Below are 23273 nucleotides of genomic sequence, written 5' to 3'. Positions count from 1 at the left end.
ACCATTTAGTGGTAACATTTTATAGTTTTGTTCATTTCACAAATGTATTACTTTGAAAAATAATCATGTGACATAGCACGAGAGGTCGGAATCTTTGGCCACCTCACGATTTGATTACGATTCATGAATCGTACAATGAATTAATTAACGTGGACCCCGACTTAAAAAATTTAAAAACATATTCGGGTGTTACCATTTAGTGGTCAATTGTACTGAAAATGTACTGAACTGTGCAATCTACTAATAAAAGTATCAATCAATTCAGGAGCTACGATTCGAGTAAAAGTCGATTATTGATACATTCTTACTTAATGTATATTAATGCAGTTTCACATTTGTTTTTGTTTCACTAAATACGTCTAAAGCAATTTATTTGGAATAAATTGATAGCGTCACGATCACACCCAACACTGTTTTATCTAACATAATAAACGGAATGATCCTGATTAATAATCATGATTTCACTCTTCGTGAAAAAATAAACGTAATTTTTATTTTGGCCATTATCGTGCAGCCCTATGTATAAGACCAGAGTCCGTGTAGATTTTTAGTCATCGGGTCTTGTATTCCACAATGGTTAAATCGATGCAACTGGAGTCTCCTGAAACGTTTTCAACAAATAAGGAGAGTCCGGTTGCCTCCATGCAACCTTTGTGGATGGTAAAACTCCTTTCACACCCTAATAAAAAGGAAAAAGGAATCAGGTTAACCTGCCCTTCAGGGTGTCCTTTTATATTTTTTCCATGCACTTAGCAACCTTTTGTGTGACCCATCACAGACTCAAAGCTGATATAAAATGAGGTATGACAACTAGTTTTGTAGGAGGAATCAGAATGTTACCTGCTGCTCTAAGTTCATACTACCAAGAGAGCAGTGATAGGCACCCATTAACTCCCACTGTGCATCTGTCATCCTCAATTTCACCTCTCAGTTTTACCTAACTTTTCCAACTGCAAAATGATGGTGCTTTTCTGGGGTTTTGGATTATCACCACCGAATCTATGTGAGGGTATCATGGTTGAATAGTTGTGATTCCCTCTCCTAATCATCTTAAAATGTTGGAGCATTCGGTAGTTTGATTTTGGTAACGAAATAAAAAGACATCTTGAGATAATAAAATCACACATCACTGGGGTGATTGATTTGTACTCATATCCTCACAGAACAGGGAACCATGTCCTTGGTGTACACCAGGGGTGCTCACACTTTTTCTGCAGGCGAGCTACTTTTCAATTGACCAACTCGAGGGGATCTACCTCATTTATATACATCATTTATATTTATTTATTTATGAAAGAGACATTTTTGTAAACAAGTTAAATGTGTTTAATGATAATACAAGCATGTGTAACACATATAGATGTCTTTCTTTCACAAAGACAAGAATATAAGTTGGTGTATTACCTGATTCTGATGACTTGCATTGATTGGAATCAGACAGTAATGATGATAACGCCCACATTTTCAAATGGAGGAGAAAAAAAGTTGTCCTTTCTGTACAATACCACATGAAAGTGGTTGGTTTTTGGCATCTAATTCATCCAGCTTCCATACACTTTACAAGAAAAACATTGGCGGCAAATTCCGTAGCTTGCTTGATTGACATTCACGGCACCCGAGGGTCTTGTGAGATGACGCTGGCTGCTGCAAGATCATTATTATGAAAAAATGACAGAGAGGAAGGCGAGAAACACTTTTTATTTCAACAGACTTTCGCGCCGTCCCTTCCGTCAAAACTCTAAAGGCCGACTGCACATTTCCTATCTTCACAATAAAAGCCCTGCTTCATGCTGCCTGCGCTAACAAAATAAGAGTCTCGGAAAGCTGGCGTGCACAAGTGATGTGCACGGCAGCTTTCTGAGGGATCGCTTGTGCACGCCAGTTTTCCGAGACTCTGTATTTAGTTAGCGCAGGCAGCATAAAGCAGGGCTTTTATTGTGAAGATAGGAAATGTGCAGTCGGCCTTTAGAGTTTTGACGGAAGGTACGGCGCGAGAGTCTGTTGAAATAAAAAGTGTTTCTCGCCTTCCTCTCGGTCATATTTTCATAATAATGATCTTGCAGCAGCCAGCGTCATCTCACAAGACCCTCCGGTACCGTGAATGTCATTTAAGTGACGTCTTGGTGAAGATTGATGATCACTAATTTTTAGGTGTATTTTTTTTAAAAGCCTGGCTGGAGATCGCCTGACACACCCCCCGCGGTCGACTGGTAGCTCGCGATTGACGTAATGGGCACCCCTGGTGTACACCAACACCTTCCTCGCTTTGAAAGTTTGAAAGCCCTCTAATTATTAGCAATTTCTCCTTGTTCTGAAAAAGAATGGTTTGCTCAATAGTTGGCACTTGGCATACATACCAGCACGTTGTCGCCGTGATTTACAGTAACGCTGCATGCCTTTGAAGGGTACAAAGGCTTTATATATGGTTGAATGAAGGCATTCCAATAGTCTTTTCATGAATAAAATGTCATGTTGCTTTCATCTAAAACACCAGCTTCACCTTAGTAGCAGTCTGGCAGATAGCTTGTTTGTTTTTGGCTTTGGGGTGCAGCTTCATCTCGGGCCAGAAACTGGCTGTGGAACGATGTTTGGCTGTCAGAACAGAAAAAAGTGTACTGCCATTTGCCTCAACGTATGCACAAAATTCTTTGAGAGGTAACAGGCCCTTCTATGCAAACAGCTGGACAGGAGATGTGGAGACACCTGCACACCAAATGAACAGCAAACATCTGGAGATCTGTGTGTCTTTTAAACCCTTGTTGCCACACTACTCAATCAGCCTTTAATGCTCAGAAGGTCAGACATGTACATATACATTATGTCAGCTGGTCAAGATACAGATTCCTTGTTAGGAGGGTCCCCCTTAAAGGTCAACCAGATGTTACACAGATTCAGTGTCACTGATAAGAGTCCATTCCTCCCTGACTAGACTAAAATGAATGCAGCAATGTACAGAGACATCCTGCATAAAACAATGCTTCTCATCCAACCTGATGGAGCTTGAAAGGTGCTGCAAAGAGTAATGGGTAACACTGCCCAAAAATAGGTGTGCCAAGCTTGTGGAATTGTATTCAAAAACATTAATCAAAGAAGGGGGACCGGAGGGTGTGTTCCAACTATCGTGGGATCACACTCCTCAGCCTTCCCGGTAAGGTTTATTCAGGTGTACTGGAGAGGAGGCTACGCCGGATAGTCGAACCTCGGATTCAGGAGGAACAGTGTGGTTTTCGTCCTGGTCGTGGAACTGTGGACCAGCTCTATACTCTCGGCAGGGTTCTTGAGGGTGCATGGGAGTTTGCCCAACCAGTCTACATGTGCTTTGTGGACTTGGAGAAGGCATTCGACCGTGTCCCTCGGGAAGTCCTGTGGGGAGTGCTCAGAGAGTATGGGGTATCGGACTGTGTTATTGTGGCAGTCCGCTCCCTATACGATCAGTGCCAGAGCTTGGTCCGCATTGCCGGCAGTAAGTCGAACAAATTTCCAGTGAGGGTTGGACTCCGCCAAGGCTGTCCTTTGTCACCGATTCTGTTCATAACTTTTATGGACAGAATTTCTAGGCGCAGTCAAGGCGTTGAGGGATTCCGGTTTGGTGACCGCAGGATTAGGTCTCTGCTTTTTGCAGATGATGTGGTCCTGATGGCTTCATCTGACCGGGATCTTCAGCTCTCACTGGATCGGTTTGCAGTCGAGTGTGAAGCGACCGGAATGAGAATCAGCACCTCCAAGTCCGAGTCCATGGTTCTCGCCCGGAAAAGGGTGGAGTGCCATCTCCGGGTTGGGGAGGAGACCCTGCCCCAAGTGGAGGAGTTCAAGTACCTAGGAGTCTTGTTCACGAGTGGGGGAATAGTGGATCGTGAGATCGACAGGCGGATCGGTGCGGCGTCTTCAGTAATGCGGACGTTGTACCGATCCGTTGTGGTGAAGAAGGAGCTGAGCCGGAAGGCAAAGCTCTCAATTTACCGGTCGATCTACGTTCCCATCCTCACCTATGCTCATGAGCTTTGGGTCATGACCGAAAGGACAAGATCCCGGCCGTAATGAGCTTCCTCTGCTGGGTGGCGGGGTTCTCCCTTAGAGATAGGGTGAGAAGCTCTGTCATCCGAGAGGAACTCAAAGTAAAGCCGCTGCTCCTCCACGTCGAGAGGAGCCAGATGAGGTGGTTCGGGCATCTGGTCAGAATGCCACCCGAACGCCTCCCTAGGGAGGTGTTTTGGGCACGTCAGACCGGTAAGAGGCCACGGGGAAGACCCAGGAAACGTTGGGAAGACAATGTCTCCTGGGTGGCCTGGGAACGCCTCGGGATCCCCCGGGAGGAGTTGGACGATGTGGTTGGGGAGAGGGAAATCTGGGCTTCCCTGCTTAGGCTGCTGCCCCAGCAACCCGACCTCAGATAAGCGTAAGAAATGGATGGATGGGTGAATTGTGTCATGATAACATTGAACTCCTGGATAGTGTCATATGCTTTTCAAATTAATGACCACATAAAGAAGTAGTTAGGCTTTCACTGGAAAAGGAAACTGCACAACATAAAACCTCCAAGGTGCGATACACAATCAGCTTTGCTTCCCTTTCACTTGCGCCAGAATTGTTAAGGTGCTCGGGGGATCGTGTGTGATTTACCATTGCCAAGGACAAAGGCCACGTCCTTAAACATTCTCAGAAAAAAAGACCACATTGTCAGTATTTTTCGAAGGACCCTGGAAATTCCTTTGGCAGGATTCTGTTACATAGCGTCATCCTTGAAATCCATCTGCTTGAGGATCCTTCATTGACATTGACAAACACCATCTAACTACTGTGAGCTCTTGTCTACTTTCCTATTGCGGCGTTTCGGTTGCTCTGCGTGCAACCACAAAAAGAGGCTCTGGAAGTTCATCCAACACAAAAAATACTTTTTCTTCTCCGTTGGAGATGAGCAATATTAAATTGAGTTATGTTATCTTTATTCGTGGCCAGATGACTAAATAATACCGAGTTATTTACGACCTTTATAACCATGTTTAGACGCTGCACGTGTCACTGCTTTGGGGATGTCTATTGCACAACTTCCAAGCAGATGTTAAGCCCCTCACTGTTGGAGCATCATTTATGCTGACAAAGTGCAACCCACCTCTTGGTTGAGCTATGGGTGGTCTATTAAGTTTCTAGCTAGTCTCTTCACTTTCAGATTATTTTAGACAGCAGTAAGGACCCTCAGAATATTTCTATGGGAACAGAAGGTGGCCAACAATGGACAAATAAAAATCTTAGCAAAAAACTTGCTATGACCCTTAAGACTGCTGCCAGTTGGGAAAAAAAATGTGTCATCGTAGCTGACAAAAGACTTGATGTTAATGTAGATACAAAGGCAGGAGTTAGTCATGACCCCTGGGAGCGCCTTCACTTTTTCAAAGGATGGGCTAACCAATCACGTCAGCCGTTTTGTTGACTCACATTTTAGCCCATTAATGCTGCATCTGGGCAGGCATGGGACCAGGTGCTATGCGAATGAGCAATGATCTCAGACAAAACACAATTCATGTCCTTCTTTTGTGAATGAACGTGAGTTATTTGTGACCAGGCGGATGTTTAAAGCAGACAAAGGTGACTTAAGTTACAGGGTAAGTTACAGACCCAGCGGGACAGACAATGACTTGAGTGTTTCACACTCAAATGCCTTGAGTTTACAGAACAAACCTTAAAAACAAAAAAAAAACAGCCCTTGCTCAGGCTTCTTCCTCAAATTTTATATCGCCATCATTTTTAATAAGTTTGTCCAAAGTGTCTCATTGTCTCAAGCATGGATACTTTTTTCAATCCTTACTCCAAATTCTACCTTTATGGTCTTATAGTTTCTCACATTCCGCCCTGCTCATGTATCATGCACCTGTGAGACCTGGACATTAATCAACACTTTAGGCATCAACACTTTGGAATTCCCTGACAAAAAAACTTGGGTAATGATAGGACGACTTTCATTCAGCTGAAACATACCTTGTATAATTTGTCAATGACTACCGTTTGAATACTGTATAACCTGCTGTGTCTTCAGCAAGTGGATAGGCAAAATTAACAGTGTTTACTTATCATCATTGAAAAACAGTTTCATTTGAATAAATGAAAGAAAAGGGACATTGTGTAAAAGATGTCTGTAATTTTTGCTTATTTTCTTTTCTCTAGGATAACTCACTGCATCAAAACAGAGACTTACTAGCCACAGAAGATAACAGGGGCATAACTCAGAGGGCAAAAAGAAGTCCAGGAAAGCAGCTACAAACAGGTACTGTATGTTAAATTTCCTTATTACCCAAAAGTTTGGGATGTTTTTTTTTGTTTTGTTTTCACAAAATCTGCCTGCCAATGGGTTAGTGATGGATAAATTATTCCTATGATTTAATGTTTCTTTGGAGGGGGTTCAGTAAACTGTAATGAAGAGTGTGACAAATTTAGAATTTGAAATATTGAAAACAGATTGTTAATAGGTTCTCACTTTATTGGAGTATATGTTACTTTTGTTACTAAAGTATATTTATATAGCGCTTTTCTCTAGCGACTCAAAGCGCTTTACATAGTGAAACCCAATATCTAAGTTACATTTAAACCAGTGTGGGTGGCACTGGGAGCAGGTGGGTAAAGTGTCTTGCCCAAGGACACAACGGCAGTGACTAGGATGGCAGAAGCGGGAATCGAACCTGCAACCCTCAAGTTGCTGGCACGGCCGCTCTACCAACCGAGCTATGCCGCCCCATGCTCATACTCAATAAAGCTGTTGTTTCCGTGTTCTTTTACTGAGGTTATGCACTAAGCCAGGGGTGCCCATTACGTCGATCGCGAGCTACCAGTCGACCGCGGGGGGTGTGTCAGTCGATCTCCAGCCAGGCTTTTAAAAAAAATAGACCTAAAAGTTAGTGATCATCAATCTTCACCAAGACGTCACTTAAATGACATTCACGGTACCGGAGGGTCTTGTGAGATGACGCTGGCTGCTGCAAGATCATTATTATGAAAATATGACCGAGAGGAAGGCGAGAAACACTTTTTATTTCAACAGACTCTCGCGCCGTACCTTCCGTCAAAACTCTAAAGGCCGACTGCACATTTCCTATCTTCACAATAAAAGCCCTGCTTCATGCTGCCTGCGCTAACTAAATACAGAGCTTCGGAAAACTGGTGTGCACAAGCGATCCCTCAGAAAGCTGGCGTGCACATCACTTGTGCACGCCAGCTTTCCGAGACTCTTATTTTGTTAACGCAGGCAGCATGAAGCAGGGCTTTTATTGTGAAGATAGGAAATGTGCAGTCGGCCTTTAGAGGTTTGACGGAAGGGACGGCGCGAAAGTTTATTGAAATAAAAAGTGTTTCTCGCCTTCCTCTCTGTCATTTTTTCATAATAATGAACTGGCAGCAGCCAGCGTCATCTCACAAGACCCTCGGGTGCCGTGAATGTCAATCAAGCAAGCTACGGAATTTGCCGCCAATGTTTTTCTTGTAAAGTGTATGGAAGCTGGATGAATTAGATGCCAAAAACCAACCACTTTCATGTGGTATTGTACAGAAAGGACAACTTTTTTTCTCCTCCATTTGAAAATGTGGGCGTTATCATCATTACTGTCTGATTCCAATCAATGCAAGTCATCAGAATCAGGTAATACACCAACTTGTATTCTTGTCTTTGTGAAAGAAAGACATCTATATATGTTACACATGCTTGTATTATCATTAAACACATTTAACTTGTTTACAAAAATGTCTCTTTTATAAATAAATAAATATAAGTGATATATATAAATGAGGTAGATCCCCTCGAGTTGGTCAATTGAAAAGTAGCTCGCCTGCAGAAAAAGTGTGGGCACCCCTGCACTAAGCGATCAAATGAAATGGGGTTGATTATTACTAGGCAGCAGCCGCTGAACTAGATCTGACCATTCTAAGTCTATGAGCACGAACTGACAAAGCCTACTCGGCTGAGCGGAAAAACATCTTTCGAGACAAACTAAGAAGTCCAGTTGCAATCGATTGAATGCCCTGAGATGACAATGACCTGGATGAATGAGAACCTTCATAGACATTATTACTAGGATTGCAAACAAGGAGGTTAACCATTTTTGAAAGACAGAAAAAACTATGTTTACTTACCCGCACTAGAATAATATTATGTCCCTGAAACATCCATCCATTTTCTACCGCTTATTCCCTTTCGGGGTCGCGGAGGGCGCTGGCGCCTATCTCAGCTACAATCGGGCGGAAGGCAGGGTACACCCTGGACAAGTCGCCACCTCATCGCAGGGCCAACATAGATAGACAGACAACATTCACACTCACATTCACACACTAGGGCCAATTTAGTGTTGCCAATCAACCTATCCCCAGGTGCATGTCTTTGGAGGTGGGAGGAAGCCGGAGTACCCGGAGGGAACCCACGCATTCACGGGGAGAACATGCAAACTCCACACAGAAAGATCCCGAGCCTGGATTTGAACCCAGGACTGCAGGGGCTTCGTATTGTGAGGCAGACGCACTAACCCCTCTGCCACCGTGAAGCCTCCCTGAAACATATTTTGGAGATTTCTACTGAGCATATAGGCTCAATGTTGTGAATCAATCTCCCCTTTCAATAGATACGATATAAAAGTGACGATTTTTTTATAGAACACACATTTTCACCCAAACATGCACTCATCCAAGGAGGTCATCATCTGGGACTGTTGTGGCTTTCATAAATTAAATCCGCTGGAACTAATTCATCATAATCGATGACTCAATGGCAGACCACATGGGACAATATGTCTAAATTTGCTTTAGTAGCTGTTTTTGCTTAGAATTTGAGCTATGCAAAAAAAAAGAATAGCAAAGTCTTTGAAGTTTCATGTGGACGCGCAACTCGTACATTGATCACAAGGCCTTCTGACGTCTGTGGCGTTACTTGTAAGGGGGGAATTGATGATTGTGTTTAAATTAGAAGAATAAACTCACCTGAGACTTTGTAGTACCTACATAAATCAGTAAAGTCCCGAACCCCGAAACACTAATCATTCCCAGCTCTTTCCTCTGCTTGCACTGAGACAAAGACTTTTCTAATCCAAGTCTGAGATGTGTGTGTATGTATGGGTGCGTCAGTGTGTGTTTGCTGCCCTCCTAACGGGCACCAGATTTTAGATAGGGCTGCTCGTTAGGAAAACTATATGCGGGTGCATCCAGTCATATAGCCAGAGGAAAAACTGCGGCCATATGTTCACGGGGGACTCAAACTGTGAGGTTTTAAGGTTAAATGGCCTTTGTAGTTGTAATGGCATGGTAAACACAAGATCAGCGAGACGGCCTTTTGAAAATAATTCTTCATCTGCATGAAAGAAGGTATGCACACGGGCATGTTGTCGTTCACACACCGACATAGATGCCCCACCGTCATCTACACAAACCCACATGTGCACATGGCCGTAAAAGAAAGACACACATAAACGCATGCACATTTACACACTTTCATCTGCATTCTCCATCTGGGCTTAATTCAAAGAAAGGGATTTTGGCAGGATAAAGTATCTCTCTAATGATCTTCTCCAGTTCCATTGCCTGTGAATGCTTAAGGCACTTGTTCATACAGATGAGGTGAAACCACACTTACAAATTGCTACACTAGACAAACCCACAGGACTTACTCCAGTGCTCACTGCCCAACATGTCAGCATAGAGAAGATACCTGTACGCAACAAGCCAGACTCTTGAGATGCAATCCGAGGCGATGATGATTGGTCAGTAGAGTATTTCACTTTGTTTTTCTTTTTATTTCAGAATCGACAGGAAAGGAAAAAAGAAAAGAGAGGAAAAAAGGTAATCAGATATTCAGTAAGGCTATGTCTATGAGGACGTGCAGTCACCTGTGTTATCTAAGGATGGGTTGAACTGAAGGAGACTGGACTAAACCATGTTTATCTGTGTAGATTCTCTCACTACTCCAGGTCATGATAATCAATAAAAAAAATGATCAGTAATAAAAGGAATAAACGTCTTTAGGTCTGAAAATAACTGAACGGGCCTCAAAAGAAGTACCGGTAACCTAGAAGAAGTCTAGATGCCTTTGACTCACCCTTTGTTGGTAATGAACCTGTTCAACTGATGGCTGATTGTTTTTCTTAACTACAAATACAATCTTGATAATGCCAGTTCCACTATTTATAAATGCTTCATTATCTTCAACCTAATTTTTTTGTTTATCATCTTAGCCTGTAAGACTATTAATAAAATCAACTTTGCTGTCAAATACTGTAATATGGTTCACTCATTTTGGATTCTGTCTTCTTAGGGAAAAAACGAGCAATACCAGGTCCCCCTGGTCCTCCAGGTCCCCAGGGCCCACAAGGCCCACCGGGCATTCCTGGTATCCCCGGTATCCCTGGAAGCAACGCCATGGGTCCTGCAGGACCGCCCGGCCCCCCTGGGCGACAGGGGCCTCCAGGCGCTCAAGGCCCAGCAGGTACTCAAACCCCATTCTTGTATTACACAGCATGAGCCTGCTTATAGCCATGTTCCCACGTTCAGAGAAGGCTCAAGTTGTCAAAATGAATAAACCTATCGCTTTACAGTGAGAATTTGTAATGCAAGATGTCAAAAAATGGTGTGGGATAGCAATGATCTCTATTTAGTCTAGAACATTGCTTGTTTTCTTTTAGTCAACGTGGTGTCAGTTTTGCTTCCACTGCACTCAGAACTGTGTCTCCCTTTTTGTTGCAGGGGTTCCTGTTAGGACCGATAGGACAAAAACAAAAGAATTCCAGGTACAATATGTCACCTACCAAAATTATATCTCCTCGCAATACCGTTGATCCGAACACTATTTCAGCTGAGTCACTCACAAGACATCTTTGTTTTCCAGCCCGCAGTGGTTCATTTGCAAGGGCAAGAGACAACCATCCAAGTGAGAGAAGGTGAGTGGTCTGTTACCAGAGGTCCACTCTCTACAAGTTAAAATGCTTATCTCTGCTAAAAAATACGACTAAAAATATGCGTTCCAATTGTTTATATTAAGGCCGTGTCCACACATACTTATCTCTGCGTTTAGGCCTCGCAAACGCACACTTTTTGTCTTTAAAAATGCAGACTTTTGCAAACGCTGGCCAGAGTTCCAAAACTCTCTCCTACACAGCACAACGGAGACTTGTACTCTTTTGAGTTCATTTCCAAAGCTCAACAACACTGCCTTGCTGCATTTAAACACATTATAGAAGGACTCACTGTATGTTTAATCTTAAACATGCTTCTTTTTTTACTCTGCATTGACAAAAGAGACGCATTGAAATAGGCACCAGCGCCCCCCGCAACCCCTAAGGGAATAAGCGGTAGAAAATGGATGGATGGATGAAATAGCCTTTGCGACAGTCATGCCAGAGACAATGACAGTCAGCTGTTGTGAATACAATTGCTGTAGGACCTTCAGCTGAAGGGACAACTTTTATAAGCAAGACTTTTTGCTTTGATTCATGAGAATGGTCCAACATTATCTCATGTTTTTAATCCTTGTTTAACAACATATCATGAAGTTAACTTAGGTGTGTTGCTTCTATTTGTGTAGATGGAGCCGGGAGCGATCGTGCACACGCCCGAGCGACTAAAAAAACAATGATGTTTCCTTGTTAATGTTAAATACAAAGTACCATATTTTTTGGAGTATAAGTCGCTCCGGAGTATAAGTCGCACGTGCCAAAAATGCATAATAAAGATGGAAAAAAACATGTACGTCGCACTGTAGTATAAATCGCATTTTTGGGGGAAATTTATTTATATGACGCTTAAATAACCAACTGAGAAGGTGCCTGGTATGTTAACGTAACATATGATGGTAAGAGTCATTCAAATAACTATAACATATAGAACATGCTATACGTTTACCAAACAATCTGTCACTCCTAATCGCTAAATCCCATGAAATCTTATACGTCTAGTCTCTTACGTGAATGAGCTTAATAATATTATTTGATATTTTACGGTAATGTGTTAATAATTTCACACATAAGTCGCTCCTGAGTATAAGTCGCACCCCTGGCCAAATTATGAAAAAAAAACTGCGACTTATAGTCCGAAAAAATAAGGTACTAGTGTTGGAACTATTCCAATATTTTGGTACGGGTACTCAAATAATTTCGGTACTTTTCGCTACTTTTCTAAATAAAGGGGACCACAAAAAAATTGCATTATTGGCTTTATTTTAACAAAAAATCTTAAGGTACATAAAACATGTTTCTTATTGCGGTTAAGTCCTTAAATAAAATAGTGAACATACTAGACAACTTGTCTTTTAGTAGTAAGTAAACAAACAAAGGATCCTAATTAGTCTGCTGATGTATGCAGTAACATATTGTGTGATTTATCATTCTATTATTTTGTCAACATTATTAAGGACAAGTGGAAGAAAATGAATTATTAATCTACTTGTTCATTTACTGTTAATATCTGCTTACTTACTCTTAACATGTTCTATCTACACTTCTGTTCAAATGCAATAATCACTTATTCTTCTGTTGTTTGGATGCTTTACATTACTTTTGGATGATACCACAAATTTAGGTATCATTCCTATACCAAGTAGTTACAGGATCATACATCGGTCATATTCAAAGTCCTCGTGATCAGGGACGTATTTCCTGAGTTTATAAACATAATATACATTTTTTTTAAAACGAAAGAAGATGTTGTGATGCCAAAAACTATTGACGTAATAGTATCGACTAGATACGCTCCTGTACTTGGTATCATTACAGTAGATGTCAGGTGTAGATCCACCAATGGTGTTTGTTTACATTTTGATGCCGGTGAGCTACGGTGTGTAGTGAAGCATGTTTAGCTATTCCTCGTCCTGCTGGGATGATACTTGTAAGAAACATACTTTATTTGTCGCCATGGAGGCGAGGATTAGTGATTTAGAAGTAGCTACAACACTATCGATGGCGGCTGGACTTTAGCTGCTAGCTAGCCATGTCTTAAAGCACCTCTTCCTGAGAATGTTTCAGTGTTATAACTTCACTTTTATCGTTGGTTTCCTAGCCAAAATGCGTCCATTCTCCCTTTTCTGTCCAAACACTGTGTCTGCTTTTAAATACACCGTGATTGTGCGCTGCCGAACATGCTCGTAAACCAGCAATATCACGACGTGACTTCGACGCGGGCGCAGGGCGGTACATTTCGGAGACAGTATCGTACCGAAAATGATTCATTAGTATCACGGTACTATACTAACACCGGTATACTGTACAACCCTAAAATGTACACTTCATTGCACATTTATCTCTATATTGATCAATAAATGCAATATGATTCCACAAGAGTTTTGCAGCAGCACAGGACATACAGTACGTGCGCTTTAGGCACTTACACATGAAAAAAGGTTTCCATGGCTCATTAGTGCATGCTGATCTATATTGTAGCATCCCGGAAGAGTTAGTGCTGCAAAGGGCTCTGGGTATTTGTTCTGTTGTGTTTATGTTGTGTTGCGGTGCGGTTGTTCTCCCAAAATGTGTTTGTCATTCTAGTTTGGTGTGGGTTGACAGTGTGGCGCATATTTGTAACAGTGTTTAAGTTGTTCATACAGCGACCCTCAGTGTGACCTGTATGGCTGTTGATCAAGTATGCGTTGCATTCACTTGTGTGAAAAGCTGTAGATAATACGTGACTGGGCCGGCATGCAAAGGCAGTGCCTTTAAGATTTATAGGCCCTCTGTACTCCTCCCTACGTCAGTGTACACAGCGGCGTTTTAAAAAGTCACAAATCTTATTTACTTTTTGAAACAGATACCCATAGTTTTGAAACCGATACCGATAATGTCCAATATTACATTGTAAAGCATTTATCGGCTGACAATTTGCAGTCCGATATTATCGGACATCTCCAGTGTTTACATTAGGATTGTACGGTATACCGGTATTAGTATAGAACCGCGATACTAATGAATCATATTCGGTACTATACCGCCTCTGAAATGTGCCGTTAAAATAAAGTAAAGCCAGTAACGCAATTTTGTTGGTCCCCTTTGTATAGAAATGTACCGAAAAGTATTGAAATAATTTTGGTACAGGTACCAAAATATTGGTATAGGGACAACACTAGTTTACATTTTACTACAGGGGTGCCCATTACGTCGATCGCGAGCTACCAGTCGACCGCGGGGGGTGTGTCAGTCGATCTCGAGCCAGGCTTTTGAAAAAAATAGACCTAAAAATTAGTGATCATCAATCTTCACCAAGACGTCACTTAAATGACATTCACGGTACCGGAGGGTCTTGTGAGATGACGCTGGCTGCTGCAAGATCATTATTATTAAAATATGACAGAGAGGAAGGCGAGAAACACTTTTTATTTCAACAGACTCTCGCGCCGTACCTGCCGTCAAAACTCTAAAGGCTGACTGCACATTTCCTATCTTCACAATAAAAGCCCTGCTTCATGCTGCCTGCGCTAACTAAATACAGAGTCTCGGAAAACTGGCGTGCATAAGCGATCCCTCAGAAAGCTGGCGTGCACATCACTAGTGCACGCCAGCTTTCTGAGACTCTTATTTTGTTAGCACAGGCAGCATGAAGCAGGGCTTTTATTGTGAAGATAGGAAATGTGCAGTCGGCCTTTAGAGTTTTGACGGAAGGGACGGCGCGAAAGTCTGTTGAAATAAAAAGTGTTTCTCGCCTTCCTCTCTGTCATTTTTTCATAATAATGAACTGGAAGCAGCCAGCGTCATCTCACAAGACCCTCGGGTGCCGTGAATGTCAATCAAGCAAGCTACGGAATTTGTCGCCAATGTTTTTTTTGTAAAGTGTATGGAAGCTGGATGAATTAGATGCCAAAAAACAACCACTTTCATGTGGTATTGTACAGAAAGGACAACTTTTTTTCTCCTCCATTTGAAAATGTGGGCGTTATCATCATTACTGTCTGATTCCAATCAATGCAAGTCATCAGAATCAGGTAATACACCAACTTATATTCTTGTCTTTGTGAAAGAAAGACATCTATATGTGTTACACATGCTTGTATTATCATTAAACACATTTAACTTGTTTAGAAAAATGTCTCTTTCATAAATAAATAAATATAAATGATATATAGAAATGAGGTAGATCCCCTCGAGTTGGTCAATTGAAAAGTAGCTCGCCTGCAGAAAAAGTGTGGGCACCCTTGTTTTAGTATGATGTAGTGCAGCTTTATTGTAAAAACTAAAACAATAAACATATTCTTACACCTCTCTGAAACGTGTTGATGATCACATCTTTGTAAAAGCACAATTTTTCACACGGGAAATCTAATCTCATTAATTATATATTATTAATTAAAAGGATAGGATTGATGACTGATTGATTGAATGTTTTTTTTTTTTTTTTTGCTGTGACGTGTTTAGATCTTTCGGAAGGCATCCTCAGGAACTGGAAGACTGTGTCCATCCATCACCGTGTGTTTAAAATGCACTCTCGCTCCGGAGAGCTTGAGGTGCTAATGGATGGCGTCTACTTCATATATAGTCAGGTAGAAGTGAGTACGGTCCTTGACGTAACTCTTATAACTCTTACTGGTGTAATTCACGACCAAAATCCTCTTCACTTCACCTATCCATACACGTCTTCCCAATTTTGGATTCTACCATCTGTGTCTAATTGTATCGTTTCGTAACTCAAATCCACGTCAGCTGGACACAGTATATTTTGAATTGACGACCCCTTGCCGTCTTTCATAAAGTTGCCCTCCTCTCCACCAGGTGTACTACCTCAACTTCACAGACATCGCCAGCTATGAGGTGATGGTGGATTCCAACCCCTTCCTCTGCTGCACCTGCAGCATTGAGACAGGCCAACGCAAGTTCAACACCTGCTACACAGCTGGGGTGAGCCTGCTGCGCGCTGGCCAGAGGATCTCCATCCGTATAGTCTATGAGGACACGCTCATCAGTATGACCAACCACACCACTTTCCTCGGAAGTGTCAGACTAGGAGAGGCTCCATCTGCTGGGCAGAATTGATAACTACACAAGTCAGCCCTCTATGCGTCATGGGTGTCTAGAAGCTTGCAGCATCGGCCTCTGAGATCCTGCCAGGATGGCAATTTGCAGTGATGAAGTTAAAAAACAGTATCTCTCTACCACAACTCTGTTGTAAGAAGGACAGTACGGACTGTTTTATGCTTGTGCTTCCACTGATCAAGTGCTATTGACCGTGACGAGCTGAATGTCTGTTTGCTCATCAAGTAAGTCACTATGTAAAGTCACCTGCATCTCTCCCTCATTACACCAAGGAAGGATACTGCACACACAGGTGCTTAATACAAAAATGTTTATCCTCGCCAAATAATTTTTGTATTGCTTAAAAAAAACCAAGCAATTCCAAATTGTGATATTTGACATTTTTAGAGTTAATCTAACTATATAAAATAGATAGCTACTATTGTGTAGTTTGCCATAAAAAGGCTTTAGGGCATTGGTCGGCAACCTGCAGCTCTTCAGCCTTCTTCTTGTGTACTTTATAAAAACGCCAGACGGGGGAGTGTGCATTTTCAAAAAGAGTTGTATAACTTTGAGGCCGTGTGTGTGCACAGTCTGAGTCCTGACTAGTGAGTGCATGGAAGAGGGAGGCGGTGCCTGTGTTGTGTGCTGTACAAGAGAGATGTTGGCGTCTTGAGTGTGCAACCCTTGCCGTTAGCTTACCATGAATACATCCCAAAAAAATAAACATCTCAGAAGAAAATAAAGCTGAATTTACCATAAATTCCGAACTACAAGCCACTACTTTTTTTTCCTACGTTTTCGACCCTGCAGCTTCTAAAATAGTCCGGCTAAGTTGTAATGTCCTTGCTGACGGCCATTATGCAATAGTATAAAGTAAAGTAAACACACTGATAAGGTGTGTTATTGTTATTTGAGTGTTTTTTCAATTAGTCCTTTCAACCGGAAGTAGAAGTGCCGTTCAATCTTCTAGCCGTCCATTGCGTTTTAACTCGTATGGACTCTCCATTCATCACGCCGAGCAATGTTTGTTAGATTTACAATATAAATTAAACTGTTTACACTTATTAAATCGTCCCATGTGTGATGACCCTGGGAATGTTTTTATACATATTTGTACGTGCTATTGTAATTTAATGAAGCTATTGTCGTTAGCATTAGCTAATATGTTAACATTTCTACAAGCGTCTGTGTTAGTAAAATGAACTTACAAAGACATTCTTTTTTATATTTTTTTCAGTTTCACAAATTCTTCAGTGATTCACCAAGACAATGGATTTATTGAGTCTGTTTAGCTGATTGGAAAGCGATCTCCCGCAGTGACGATAACTTTGGTTTTGTTTTGATCATCCTTTTTACTGCCGTGTTACAGGAACCGTTTGGAAACAATTAAGATGTATTAATAAATATTCAAAAATCTTTGTGTGACTTATTTCGCAACATATCTGCGGCTTATATACTGGTGCGCTCTATAGTCCGGAAAATACGGTATTTGTCTATGAAAAAAATGACATTTACAGTAGATATATATATATATATATATATATATATATATATATACATAGGAGATGTTATGTCTTTCAGCTCCAGACTATTTTCTTTCGTGGTACGAGGAGCAAAATGTCTCCTTTGATAGTAAAGGTTGGTGGCCCCTGTTCTTGGCTTACAGTTCTAAGGTATTCACAGAGCAACAGCACTATAGATTTTGCACACTTTTGCACTACAGCGTCCCTGCAGAATATTAGTGGTATGTTTTATGATAGTACTATTGTCGAGTTACTGCATAAATACATATATGTGGTAAAATGATTGTTGTTTATATGTCTGTGTATATATTGTATATAAAATGGAATATACTTTTGTAAATGGAGTTGACTGATGGATTAAAATGTTTTGTCCTAATGCCTCTGTCAGTTATGCTATGGTTTCTCATTTCAAAGTGTCTACTTATCTTTCATGTTGGACTGCAATAACTAAAATATTTTTAAATGATGCCATTTGTATTTGTTACAAAATAATGACACTGATGGCTGATTTTTATTTTCTTTTAGAAATAATTTACTTTCAGAAATGTATTCTTATTCTATTTTTTATTAGCTAATGTCTGATTTTATCTTTCTTAAAGATAGTAATGCCATAATAGCATGCAGAAACTGTTTAAAAAAAAAAAAGTATTTCCTACTGAAAACCAGTAAAAATTGCCCTGTTACAAGTTAGTTTTCAGGAAGATATAAAAATGAAGTAAACTTTTAAACTAAGGAGGACATGTCACTAATTGAGTCAAGATGGGTGTTATCCTAGTCAGTTACATCATTAGAGTATCAAGCCAATAAGGCAATAAAAAAATATATTTTATGCTTTCCTTGAAAATTATTGCTTAAGACTGTCCAAAAAGTTTTGTCTTTCTGAAACATCTTCAAAAAGCCTAAAACAACACCATGTGAACTGTAAACAGTTTCATTTGGTTACAGTCTGGTAGTAGAGTCATGAACTTTATTAGTAATAAAGATTGTAAAATTGAGTCATTGTAGTTGGAAAAATATTGTTAACATAACTACGCACATGTGGACCACATTTTATTCTGTAAATATTTAGCAATAGCTCTTCGATTTAGGGAGTATTTATCGTTCAAACTTGGAGGTCCCACAACATTCACAAGAAGTTCAATACCCTTCCTGCGCGGCTTGCAACAGATGTGCAGGACAAGTCTAGAGAACGCTCCCTTGACGACAGATGCAAATTTCCTGACCACGAATTCGTCAGAGGTCTTCAATTGGTTCCAAGTTTAAAAGTGTGCATGTGGTAGCAGGGGAACTCTCAATATGTGGTCCAAAGAGGTGTCAATGCAAGTGAAAGGAGCTCATTAAGCTGTGGAATAGACCCAAAATAAGCAGAAATTGGAGGAGACAAAATCTATAATCTGGAAAGAATGTACTGGCCGGCACAGCAACACCAAAATACCTGAAAGACCACTGAGGACAACTAAAGTAAATGATCACAGAACTATTTTCTTAGGGGAAAATAAACATTTTTTCAACATCCAGCCAGGTCGAGAAGGTTTCAAAGAAGTGTTATGTATCCTTGTCAAAGTCTACAAGAATTGACAACCGAGAGTGAACATAATAACGCAAACGTTTTGTACTATGCCGCCAGAAAGAGTTGAACCAATAAACCAACAACTTATATTCCAGTCATGTGAAAAGTTTGGATAAGATGAAAACATTGTATAGGGCAGGGGTGCCCACACTTTTTCTGCAGGCGAGCTACTTTTCAATTGACCAACTCGAGGGGATCTACCTCATTTATATATATCATTTATATTTATTTATTTCTGAAAGAGACATTTTTGTAAACAAGTTAAATGTGTTTAATGATAATACAAGCATGTGTAACACATATAGATGTCTTTCTTTCACAAAGACAAGAATATAAGTTGGTGTATTACCTGATTCTGATGACTTGCATTGATTGGAATCAGACAGTAATGATGATAACGCCGGTTTTTGGCATCTAATTCATCCAGCTTCCATACACTTTACAAGAAAAACATTGGCGGCAAATTCCGTAGCTTGCTTGATTGACATTCAAGGCACCCGAGGGTCTTGTGAGATGACGCTGGCTGCTGCCAGTTCATTATTATGAAAAAATGACAGAGAGGAAGGCGAGAAACACTTTTTATTTCAACAGACTTTCGCGACGTCCCTTCCGTCAAAACTCTAAAGGCCGACTGCACATTTCCTATCTTCACAATAAAAGCCCTGCTTCATGCTGCCTGCGCTAACAAAATAAGAGTCTCGGAAAGCTGGCGTGCACAAGTGATGTGCACGCCAGCTTACTGAGGGATCGCTTGTGCACGCCAGTTTTCCGAGACTCTGTATTTAGTTAGCGCAGGCAGCATGAAGCAGGGCTTTTATTGTGAAGATAGGAAATGTGCAGTCGGCCTTTAAAGTTTTGACGGAAGGTACGGCGCGAGAGTCTGTTGAAATAAAAAGTGTTTCTCGCCTTCCTCTCGGTCATATTTTCATAATAATGATCTTGCAGCAGCCAGCGTCATCTCACAAGACCCTCCGGTACCGTGAATGTCATTTAAGTGACGTCTTGGTGAAGATTGATGATCACTAATTTTTAGGTCTATTTTTTTTAAAAGCCTGGCTGGAGATCGACTGACACACCTACCGCGCTCGACTGGTAGCTCGCGATCGACGTAATGGGCACCCCTGGTATAGGGCCACCAAGAAATGGGCTTCGTCTCCATTATTTGTTACGACTGTCAATAAGCCAGCATCAAATATTGATATTGCTGCCGTCCGACCATGCCGTTGACAGTGTAATGTCAACTTGGCATGCGATAAAATTGTTATTTTCTATTCTATGTTTGATTGTTCTATTTTGAATGAAAAATACAAAAAGTGCATGTTTTGCAGCACGGTGGAGAAGGGGGGTTAGTGCATCAACCTCACAATACGAAGGTCCTGGGTTCGATCCTGCGCTCGGGATCTTTCTCTGTGGGGTTTGCATGTTCTCCCCGTGACTGTGTGGGTCCTCTCAGGGTACTCCGGCTTCCTCCCACTTCCAAAGACATGCACCTGGGGATAGGTTGATTGGCAACACTAAATTGGCCCTAGTGTGTGAATGCGAGTGTGAATGTTGTCTGTCTATCTGTGTTGGCCCTGCGATGAGGCGGGGACTTGTCCAGGGTGTACACCGCCTTCTGCCCGATTGTAGCTGAGATAGGCACCCGCGCCCCCCGCAACCCCAGAGGGAATAAGCGGTAGGAAATGGATGGATGGAAAATTGCACGTTTTCCTTTCTTCAGTTACATAGATATGCAAGGTTTCATTGATTGTTTTCTTCAAAAATATTAAATATGGCTTGTTGGCTTTATCTCGATACTAATATTATTTTTGGAAAAAATTAATATTTCACCTTATTATTTTCATAAACCAAACTGAGGCAAGACACTGCCTGTGTGCAAGGGTAATGCACTGCTGGAAGCAATGTTTGAAGTTTAGCACCTTTACCACCATGTTGTGCACTGACTATATAAGCATTTAATTATCTGATCTTGATATCCAATTCCATCCATCCATCCATCCATTTTCTACCGCTTGTCCCTTTTGGGGCCATTTTCTGTTTTGCAGAATATGTGTATAAAAGACGCATGTCATCCCAAACCAAGGTTATTGGTGTTTTCTGAGGATTCTAATAGAAATGGTAATATTCTACAGTGTAGGGGCGGCATAGCTCGGTTGGTAGAGCGGCCGTGCCAGCAATTTGAGGGTTGCAGGTTCGATTCCCGCTTCCGCCATCCTGGTCACTGCCGTTGTGTCCTTGGGCAAGACACTTTACCCACCTGCTCCCAGTGCCACCCACACTGGTTTAAATGTAACTTAGATATTGGGTTTCACGATGTAAAGCGCTTTGAGTCACTAGAGAAAAGCGCTATATAAATATAATTCATTTCACTTCACTAGAGCGTCACAGCTCATGATTAGTCTAATGCAGCAAATATGACAAGACAGTACTGTACTTGGCAGTGCAGGGTGACCTAGAAAAGCCACCTAAGAGATGTTTTGAGAGTGTAGAGATATTATTCAAAGACCAAATCAGCCAACCAGAAGCAGGCAGTTACACATGAAGGCAGGTTAAACAATAAAAAGGAGGAAACCTCAAGCAATGAATCTTGAAGCTGTTTTTAGTTAAAGGCCTACAGAAACAACCGACCACGCAGTCTGATAGTTTATATATCAATGATGAAATATTAACATTGCAACACATGCCAATACGGCCGGTTTAGTTTACTAAATTACAATTTTAAATTTACAGCAGAGTTTCTTGTTGAAAACGTCACGGAATGATGACGCGTATGATGACGCGTGCGCGTGACATCTCAAGTTGGAGGGGACCAGCACCACTAGCGGCTAAAAGTCGTCTCTTTTCATCGCGCAATTACACAGTATTTTGGACAGCTGTGTTGCTGAATCTTTTGCAATTTGTTCAAATAATAAAGGAGAAGTCACAGTAGAACAGGGGTGGGCATTACGTCGATCACGATCGACTGGTCGATCTCGGAGGGTGTGTCAGTCGATCTCAAGCCAGGCATTGAAAAATAGACATAAAAATGAGCAATCATCAATCATACCAAGACTTCACTTTCGTCAGTTGTTTGACATTCTCGGCACCCGAGGATCTTGTGAGATGACGCTGGCTGCTGCGAGCTCATATTTAAGAAAAAAATCACTAACAGGGCGGACGCAGAGAAACACATTTTATTTCTAGAGACTCCGTACCTACTGTCAAAACTCTAAAGACCGACTGCACAGTTCCTGTCTTCACCATAAAAGACCTGTTTCATCCTGGCTGTGCTAACAAAATAAGAGTCTCAGAAAGCTAGCGTGCACAAGCTAGCAAGCTACGGAGTTTGATGCCAATGTATTTCTCCCCCGCCCTCAGCGACCGCTTTCTCACTTGCTTGCCCACCCGCACAGTCACTGACGTCACTCACCTGCTGCCAGACATTAAAGAGCCACACACATATGCTACTCTCATAACAAAGTGTTTAAAAACGAGTATGCAAGTTGGACAAATGAGATGCCAAATCCAACCACTTTCATGTGGTATTGGACAGAAAGGAGGACTTTTTTTTTCCTCCATTTGAAAATGCGGACGTTATCAGCACCACTGTCTAATTCCAATCAATGCAAGTCATCAGAATCAGGTAATACACCAACTTATATTATTGTCTTCATGAAAGAAAGGAATCTGTGTGTTAAACATGCTTGTATTATCATTAAACACCATTAACTTGTTAACAAAAATGTATCTATCATAAATAAATAAATATAAATTATAAATAGGAATGAGGTAGATCTCCTCGACTTGGTCAATTGAAAAGTAGCTCACCTGCAGAAAAAGTGTGAGCGCCCCTGCGGTAGAAAGATGAAGGTGGGAAGCTTTAGCCTTTAGCCACACAAACACACGGTGTTTCCTTGTTTAAAATTCCCGGACGTGAAGTTTTACTATGGATCAGCGCGGTCAAGCCAACATGGATCCCGACCACTTGTGAACCGTCGTGCTGCTGCTGCCGTGACTAATTCCCTCAGAGACTGGCCTCAAGACATCCATGGACACACCCTTCCCACTATCAGGTACTATATAATCTCACCAAAACACTAGCAACACAATAGAAAGATAAGGGATTTCCCAGAATTATTCTAACAAATGTGTCTAAAAACATCTGAATCGCTCACAATGCAATCGCCTTTTTTTTTTTCTAGTCCTTCGCTATCAATATCCTCAGCCACGAATCTTTCATCCTCGCTC

The 23273-nt window shown here is 41.4% G+C and overlaps 1 protein-coding gene across 2 annotated transcripts in view; it reads left to right on the top strand.

Moving 5' to 3' along the window:
• eda (ectodysplasin A) overlaps window positions 1-17867 on the top strand; it is a 55595-nt gene extending 37728 nt beyond the window's left edge. The window contains exons 2-8 of one of the 2 annotated variants that reach the window (XM_061901986.1): window positions 6160-6259; window positions 9769-9807; window positions 10280-10450; window positions 10708-10751; window positions 10850-10901; window positions 15357-15481; window positions 15711-17867. In XM_061901986.1, the coding sequence (XP_061757970.1) occupies window positions 6160-6259; window positions 9769-9807; window positions 10280-10450; window positions 10708-10751; window positions 10850-10901; window positions 15357-15481; window positions 15711-15971 (792 nt within the window). In that variant the 3' untranslated portion in view covers window positions 15972-17867. Of the gene's footprint in view, window positions 1-6159; window positions 6260-9768; window positions 9808-10279; window positions 10451-10707; window positions 10752-10849; window positions 10902-15356; window positions 15488-15710 lie in introns of both variants that reach the window. The other variant, XM_061901985.1, reaches the window with a different exon arrangement.
• The last annotated feature ends 5406 nt before the right edge of the window (window positions 17868-23273 follow it).

This window comes from Nerophis ophidion, linkage group LG05 (genome assembly GCF_033978795.1).
Source record: "Nerophis ophidion isolate RoL-2023_Sa linkage group LG05, RoL_Noph_v1.0, whole genome shotgun sequence".
Taxonomy (NCBI): Eukaryota; Metazoa; Chordata; class Actinopteri; order Syngnathiformes; family Syngnathidae; genus Nerophis; species Nerophis ophidion.
The sequence above is the reverse complement of the archived record's forward strand: the minus strand, read 5'-3'. Positions and strand labels throughout refer to the sequence as shown.